Source organism: Prionailurus viverrinus, chromosome A1, assembly GCF_022837055.1.
Source record: "Prionailurus viverrinus isolate Anna chromosome A1, UM_Priviv_1.0, whole genome shotgun sequence".
Classification (NCBI taxonomy): domain Eukaryota; kingdom Metazoa; phylum Chordata; class Mammalia; order Carnivora; family Felidae; genus Prionailurus; species Prionailurus viverrinus.
Window position 1 is genome coordinate 86,987,106 of NC_062561.1, and position 8,944 is coordinate 86,996,049.

The window sequence follows — 8,944 nt, forward strand, 5'->3', positions numbered from 1 at the left end:
CTATTAAGGTGTAAAGTTTGAAAACATTCAATTAAATATCACATGGAATTAAGTCAGCCTATTTTCTGGTTGTGAATCTCTTGTGAATAGAAAGTTTGAGTTACCCATATCACTGTGGCATTGCACTAAGACATTAAAGCAGAGCAGTTATACAATTCTATTTTAGTAGAATTCAACCCAAAATGTCCATATTAAATGATATTAATTTTATATGTAATTTTTAATTCTTCCTGTTTGCAAGTGTGACTTGGGAACCCATTCTAAACTGATTATTTAAAAATATCTCTCAAATTTATTGCATCTTTCTGGTCAAAAGCAATCTCTTTCTTGTTAGAACTTTTCTGAAAGCTTTCTTCACATCTTTGTTTCTCAGGGTGTATATGAGAGGGTTTACCAATGGAGTGACCACACAGTAGAACACTGAGATCACTTTACCAATAGTGAAGTTGTGTGTGGCTGGAGGGCGAACATAAGCAAAGATAATGGTGCCATAATAAATGGTGACCACAGTGAGGTGGGAGGCACATGTGGACAAAGCTTTCCTCTGAGCTTTTTGGGAAGACAGCTTGATTATTGTGACCACAATGTATCCATAGGAAAACATAGTGAGAAGGAAAGAACTTAGAATCACAACAGATGTACATGTGTAGCCCAAGGCCTCCACCAAAAATGTATCAGAGCAAGACAGTTTAAAAATGGGGTCTGAGTCACAAAAGAAATGGTTGATCTTCTGGGGGCCACAGAAGCTTAGATGGGAGATGAGTATAGTAGGTAGCAGAGGGGCAATGAAGCCCCCAATCCATGATCCAGCTGAAAATCGCAGGCACACCCGAAGACTCATGAGAAGTGAATACCTTAAAGGACTGCAGATGGCCAGGTACCGGTCATAGGCCATCACTGCGAGCAGGATGCACTCTGTAGCTCCCATGGAGAAAAAGAAGTAGTACTGGGTTATACAACCAAAAACAGAGATGGTAACAACCTGTGCGAGGCAGGTGGCCAGCAACTTAGGCACCGTGGCTGTGGTGTACCAGATCTCCAGGAATGACAAATTTCCTAAAAAAATGTACATGGGTGTTTGGAGTGTGACATCCGTGAGAACAATGAAAATAATAAGAGTGTTTCCCATGAGGGAGAGCAGATACACAGTGAGAAATATCACAAACAAGGTTAGCCGCAGATAGAGAACACTAGAAAACCCAAGAAAAATGAACTCTGTCACTGCTGTTTGGTTTGTTCCATCCATATCTCATTGTCTCTGATCTGAAATAAGCCAACAAGTCCAGAATATGGCATATGAGCAAGAATGGAATATTTATTTATTTATTTATTCATTATTTCATTATAAACCTAGAGTCAATAATAATAAAAATTAATTGCTAAAAGAAACATTTTGAATTTTTATAAAAATTTTCCCTGAATTAGTTCACTTGATTTACAAAATAATTTTCCATAGTAAATAGTATAATAATTCACTTTTAAAGGAAAGAAACTGAGCTAGAAAATATATTTCTCACAGTTACATCCCTTTAAGTGATGTAACTTAAAACAGCAAGGTAGGTTGTTTTAAAAGACCATAGTACCAGCTAATACATCAAATGTGGCTGCTGGAAGAACATGGCTTTATTCCACCACTGAGTATTTCACATACTTGCATTAGAAAATGGTGAAGGTTAGATCTGCAACATATAGATCAGGAGCTAGTGGATGGGGTGGAACTCATAATGGAACTCGTAGGCATAGCTGTTGTCTTATGACAATAAATGTACTAACTTTGTGACTGCTGTTATACACTGTCATTTAGGGTTTGGTTGGAGATTGATAGACAAGTAAGTTCTATCTCCAGAAAATAAGAGTAAGATTCTACAATTGTGTGGAAATAATTTTTTGTAAGTATTCCTTTAAACTTCCTAATTTTGGCTTTGTTTATTTTTAGAGTCATTCCATTCACTAATTTTCCTGCATAAGTTAGGAACAGTGAAGAAAATAACTTTGAAGTCAGAAATTCTTTCATTCTTCAAGGAACATAGAGTTTGTTTCCATTGAATCATTACTGTGAAATAACATTTAATATAAGATATTACTAAGTGTACAATATAGTATTCAGAATTGTAGTTTTTTAACTTTTCCTACCAAAATATAAAAAAAAAATAGGCTTAGAACTTATAATTTAAGAAAACAGTTGGAGGAAAGAAGTGGGACTATTTTAAAAACATTTTTCCTGAGTTTGATTCTTTATTTCCATAAGAAAAATATTAACATTTAGATGATAAGTGTAAGATGAAAAGTCCAAAGTATTTTTTATTGCTTTTATAAAATAATTATTTAACGGACATTTTTCTCTTAGTATTAATATAAAATGAATAAATAACTGTTTGAAAAATAATATCAATAGAGCTGTGACAAAAGAATCAGGTCTACATCATCCCAAAGAGAAAAAATTCCTGTTCTCTTTTTAAAAGTTATCATGGTTATTTAATTCTGCCCTTATTAAAAATAGGGTTACACATGTTATATATAACTGTTGGAGGAAACTTGATGGTAGAAAAAATTAATTTTAAATCATTTAATGCTTTTATACAAATAAAATATTTAAATACAAAGATAAACTTACACGTTTTAAGATTAGTTTATATATTTAGTTTATATTATTTCATATGTCTATAAGTTTATATATGTTTATATAATTTATATTATATATTTATATATTTAATAGTTTAAAATTCTTCAAAATTTAAAATTTAATGTATAAATTGTTGAAATTTAGTCATAGTGCTTTTTTAAGCTTATTTTTTGAGAAAAAGAATGAGAATGAATGCCGGAGGGGCAGAAGGCGAGAGTGAGAATCCCAATCAGGATTTGTGCTGTCAGTGCAGAACCTGACATGGGGATTGATCCCATAAACTCATGACCTAAGCCAAGATCAAGAGTTAGGAGGCTTAACAGACTGAGCCATCTAGGCACCCCTATAGTGGTTTTGATTTCTAAGCTATGTTTGCCTATTCTACATGCCAAATCAATGTCTGAGAAAGAATATTGTCCCATACTGCAGAAATATCCAAAATTATAAAAGTACTATTAAGTAACTCCACTACTATCTAGGCAAGTGAAACATAGTACAGAGCATATCCGAGGTGTACTCACAGCCTTTATTCTGTTCAGTTATTTTTCAGGAATTGAATTTTATTAGTTAAATGTTCTTTAAATGTTTCTTTTCACCAAGCTGTATATTAGAGCACTCTACATTCAGTTTGTCCATAAGGGAAATAAGCTAAGTAATCGCCCTGCTATTTTATTGGCCCTTTTATACCATCTATGCAATAAACAACATATTCCCTGTGTGTATTTTTTTTCTCAAATTTTGTATACCCAATAGCCAGAGTGCAGAAAAAAGCGTGGTCTGAAATTGCCCTTGTGAGAAGTGTTAGAATTTAATTAACACTGAGGTCTGGAAATTTGCCTTGTGGCTTCCATGTAGATTCCCTGAGGACTTCCCTTTGGATAGGAGCAGAGACTCTCCAGTTAAGACCAAAGAATAAACAAAACTATGAGAAACATTAAAAAGGTCTTTATAGAAACTGAAGGAATAGCCTTCTGAGTGGCTACATTAGTTGCTACTGCCTGTGGTATTCACCATTCATTTATGAGTATAGAATTGTATCTTTCAACATTTCAGCCACCATAGGCATGCTCAGAATATAGTATTCCCTGCTGCAAAGTACATACTAGATCAGCATTGAAAAGTTTTGTTTTTGTTTTTGTTTGTTTTTTTAATAACAGAGTACAAAAAAAAAGACAAAAGTAAACACTGACTTGGAATCATTTTATAACAAATAACTAAGAAAGCATTACCTAAGTATGTAAAAAACAACGCTGCCTATTATGTAGATTCCAAGGTTAAGCCGTTTCACAGAAGTTTTAAGTACAGGACCATAGAGAATATATGCAAAGAGTGTGAAAATCTGACAAACTTTGCATCAGAAGGTAAGAAAATGATAATCTAAATAAGTAAATAAAATAAGTCTGGGTGGTATCCTCATATATGTTATAATAAGGGAATTTACTGTATAAGTTTGAGCTTGTTCATATTATTCAAGAAAAAGTATGTTTTGTTCATCATGTTGCTTTGTGAACATTGGTAATCCCACATATATGCATATATGCATATACATAAATAAATAAATATATTAAAAACTCACATTGTATGCAAAAATCCCAAGAAAATCAAACACTTATTTAATAAAGAATGAAACTGTTAACAGTGGTTATCAACATGTAAGTGGAAATCACCAAGGAGATACTTGAATAATGCTAATTATCTAAGGATGCCAAATACTGTACCAAGGTATTAGTTATGTTCTTACTGAGAATAATTTTCCAAAAGGTGATGAGAGGTAAACTTAAAATAGATTTTGGAACTATATTTGGTATATGATGGAATACACCTATTGTAAGTGTAGATTTCAATATTCTGGCAAATATATAAATGTATGTAACTACAACCACATTCAAGGTATATAGTCTTCAGAAAGTTGTCTCATGCCTCATGCACTCAATTATTATTATTTTTTTTCATTTAGAACCAAGCAATCACTGCTTTCCTTTTTGCTATCATAGCTTAGCTATTTTTTTCTGGGTTTTCACATATGCACAATCATAAAGCATATATTTCTGGTGCTGGACTTACTTCATACAGTATAATAAATTATAGATTGAATTTATGCTGCTTATGTATTTCATAAGCCTATTTCTTTTTAGTGCTGAGTTGTATTCCCTTGAATAAATATAGCAAAATTTAATCATCCATTAACTTTTATAGATTTTGATGTCCATTCCTATTTTGGTTTAAGAAGAATAAAGCTGCTTTGAACTCTCATGTACAAATCCTTGGCAAAAATGTGTTTCCTTTTATTTGAATAAATAGCAATGAGTATAATTGCAAGATTATATGGTAAGTGCCATTTAACATTCCCCAGTAGTGATAGCTCTGTTCTGCACATTCTCACCAACGCTTACTATTGTCCCTATGTAATTTTAGATGTTCTGATGAGTGTGTAGGTATCTTATGTCTCACTTTGAAATTTTCTGATAATTAATGATAGAATTTTTTCATGTGTTCACTGACCATTACAATGAAACTTAAGTGTTCATATGTGGTATACATTTGTAATTGGGTTATTTTCTCACATATTATTACATTGTTGTAGTTCCATTTAAAATGTGTATATGTATGTTTTGGATATGTGCATGTGAGTATATTTTCTTCAAATTTTGACTTCTTTACTTATTTCTTTAACAAATTCTCCTAAGGAACAAAAGGTTTTTAATTGTCATGAAGTCAATGTTATCATTTTTATCTTTCAGGGTTTATGCTTTTTGGTATGTGATTTATATCAGGATTAGTCTACTCTAAATTATGATGATTTCTTCTATTATTTTCTTCTAGAAAAAATACAGTTTTATATTTTAAATTTAGGTCAATAACTCTTTTCTAGTGAATTTTCTGCATGGCAACTGTTGGGACTTCATCAAGATAAAAACTTCTCAACAGCAAAGGAAACAGTCAACAAAACAAAGAATGGAATGGTAGAAGGAAATTGCAAATGACATATCTGATAATGGGTTAGTATCCAAAATCTATAAAAAAATTTCCCAAAAGCAACACCCCAAAAACAAATAATCCAGGGAAGAAAATAAAACAGAAATAGATATTTTTCCAAAGAAAACATCCAGATGTCCCAGAGACACATGAAAAGGTTCTCAACATCACTCATCAACAGGGATATATATACAAATCAAAACCACAATGAGACACCACCTCGCACCTTTCAGAATGGCTAAAACTAACAACTCAGGCAACAACAGATGTTGGTGAAGATACAGAGAAAGAGGAATCCTTCTGCATGGCTCTTGGGAATGCAAACTGGTGCAGCCACTCTGGAAAACAATATGGAGCTTGCTCAAAAAGTTAAAAATAGAACTACCCTACAAACCATCAATTGCGCTATTAGGTATTTACCCAAAGGATACAAAAATACTGATTTGAAAGGCACATGCACCCCAATGTGTATAGCAGCATTATAAACAATAGCCAAATTATGGAAAGATCCCAAATGTCCATCCACTGATCAGTCAATAAAAAGTTATATGTGTATTTGTATGTATATATATGTATGTATATATATGTGTGTGTATATATATGTGTATATACACATATATATAGTGTAATATTACTCTGATTTCAAAAAGAATGGAATCTTAGCATTTGTAATAATGAAGATGGAGCTAGAGGGTATTATGTTAATGAAAAGAAGAGAGGGAAGCAAACCATAAGAGACTCTTAACTGTACAGAACAAACTGAGGATTGCTCTATAAAGAACTTATCAAACTCGACACTCAAAACACAAACAACGTAGTTAAGAAATGGGCATAGGACAGAAATGGACACTTTTCCACAGAAGACATCCAGATGGCTAACAGACACATGAAAAGATGCTCAACATGGCTCATCATCAGGGAGATACAAATCAAAACCACACTGAGATACTACCTCACACCAGTCAGAGTGGCTAAAATTAACAACTCAGGAATTAATAGATGTTGGTGAGGATGTGGAGAAATGAGAACCCTCTTGCACTGTTGGTGGGAATGCAAAGTGAAGCCACTCTGGAAAACAGTGTAGAGATTCCTCAAAAAGTTAAAAATAGAATTATCCTATGACACAGCAATAGCACTACTAAGAAATTATCCAAAGGATACAGTAGTTCTGGTTCATAGGGGGACATGTACCGCAATGTTTATAGCAGCACTATCGACAAGTCAAATGATGGAAAGAGCCCAAATGCCCATCAACTGATGAATGGATAAAGAAGATATGGTTTATATACACAATGGAATACTACTTTACAGTGAGAAAGAATGAAATCTGGCCATTTGCAACAACATGGATGGAACTGGAGGACATTATGCTAAGTGAAATAAGTCAGTCAGAGAAAGTCAGATATCATACGTTTCCACTTTTATGCGGAATTTCAGAAATTAAACAGAAGACCATGCGAAGGGAAGGAGAAAAATAGTTTCAAAAAGAGAGGGAGGCAAACCATCAGAGACTCTTAAATATAGAGAACAAACTGAGGGTTGATGGGGGTGGGCAGGGGAGAGGGGGAAATGGGTGATGGGCATTGAGGAGGGCACTTGTTCAGATGAGACTTGAGTGTTGTATGTAAGCAGTGAATCATGGGAATCTACTCCCAAAGCCAAGAGAATACTGCATACATTGTATGTTAGCTAACTTGACAATTAATTATATTTTAAAAATAAAAATAAAAAAATAAAAAAAATAAGAAAGCCACTTTTTCTAAACAGACAAACAAACAAACAAACAAAACAACAACAACATTCAGAAATGGGCAGAAGACACAAATAGACACTTTTCCAAAGAAGACCTATAGATGACTTACAGACACATGAAAAGATGCTCGACATCAGGCAAATACAAATCAAACCCATGAACCACAATGAGATGCCACCTCACATCTTCCAGAATGGCTAACATTCACAACACATAAAACAAGAAACAACAGGTGTTGGCAAGGATATGAAGAAAGGGGAAATCTTTTGCCCTGTTGATGGTAATGCAAATGGGTGCAGCACTCTGAAGAACAACTAGTTTAGTTTTCTTCAAAAACTAAAAATAGAACTACCCAAAATGGAGCTAGAATGTAGTATGATAAATGACATAAGTCACTAGAAGAAAGACAAATAACATATGATTTCACTCCTATGTGAGATTTAAGAAACAAAACAGATGAACATATTGGAAAGAGGAGGAAGAGAAGATAGAGAAACAAACTAAGAGATTCTTAGAGAACAAACTGAGGGTTGATGGAGGGAAGTGGGGGGGATGGGCTAGATGAGTGATGGGCATTAAGAGGGGCACATGTTGTGATGAGCACTAGGTATTATATGTAAGTGATGAATCACTGAATTCTACTCCTGAAACTGATATTGCACTGTATGTTAATTAAGTAAAATTTAAATTAAAAAAGGAAAAAAAGATAAAAATAAAAAATTAAAATAAATTAATTTTAAAAAAGGAACCATAAATTGATGAGTTAGAAAATTATCAGATTATACAGAGATCAAAAGATGTTACAATTCAGATATGCTTGCACAAAGCATGGCATAGAAATTAAAATGAGTGCATGTCTGTAATATATTTTGTTGAAACCTTGACAATATCAAAAGGTGCAAGTATTTAGTTATAAGAATGAAGGGATATTTCTTAGAGATCTTTTTAATCAAACTATATGTCCACTGATACATCTAAATGTTTGTACCTCAGCCATGTCAACCTACATCAAAAATGAAGAAGGAAATATATTAAAAAGTTTTGAATTTGGCTATTGTGCAATGGAGCACCTATGAAATCTATGCCATATCAACAGCATTTTTGAGAATTTTAATAAGGGGGAAACACTGTCAGCTTGAGACTGAGAAACAGAGAGGACATAAAATGATGAAAGTATGGCAGTTATGAAAATTATCCTGGCTGAAAGCAGGGTGATAACAAATACTTTCAATTGTGTGCTAACTTTTGAGAAAAAAAAAGTAAGGTATCAGATGGTGGAACTCAGAGTCAGAAGGCAGAACCAAGAGTGTAGAATGTAAGACAAAGAACACAGAAGACTAAACTAAGAGCATAGGGAAGCTTAGGGAGGATTTTTCATAGTCATAGAAAATTTTAATTTTTAAAGAAAAAGAGACCATGTATAATAAACATAACTTACCTCCGTGGTAAGTTTTTTTAAATAGTTTATAGCTAATCAAAACATTTCAAATAAAACTGAATAGTTTATACTCTAACAATTTTAAAACATGGTTAATAACCATTTCAATAAATGCTTGTTAAATAAAGATAACCTCATACCTAAAATTAATGGG

At 33.0% G+C, this 8,944-nt stretch overlaps 1 protein-coding gene across 1 annotated transcript; it reads right to left on the minus strand.

The window, feature by feature from the left end:
• Positions 1-292: 292 nt before the first annotated feature.
• On the minus strand, positions 293-1,246 carry LOC125165751 (olfactory receptor 6F1-like). The gene has a single exon (XM_047859045.1). The coding sequence runs from the start codon at positions 1,244-1,246 to the stop codon at positions 293-295; it is 954 nt and encodes a 317-aa protein (XP_047715001.1).
• Positions 1,247-8,944: the final 7,698 nt, after the last annotated feature.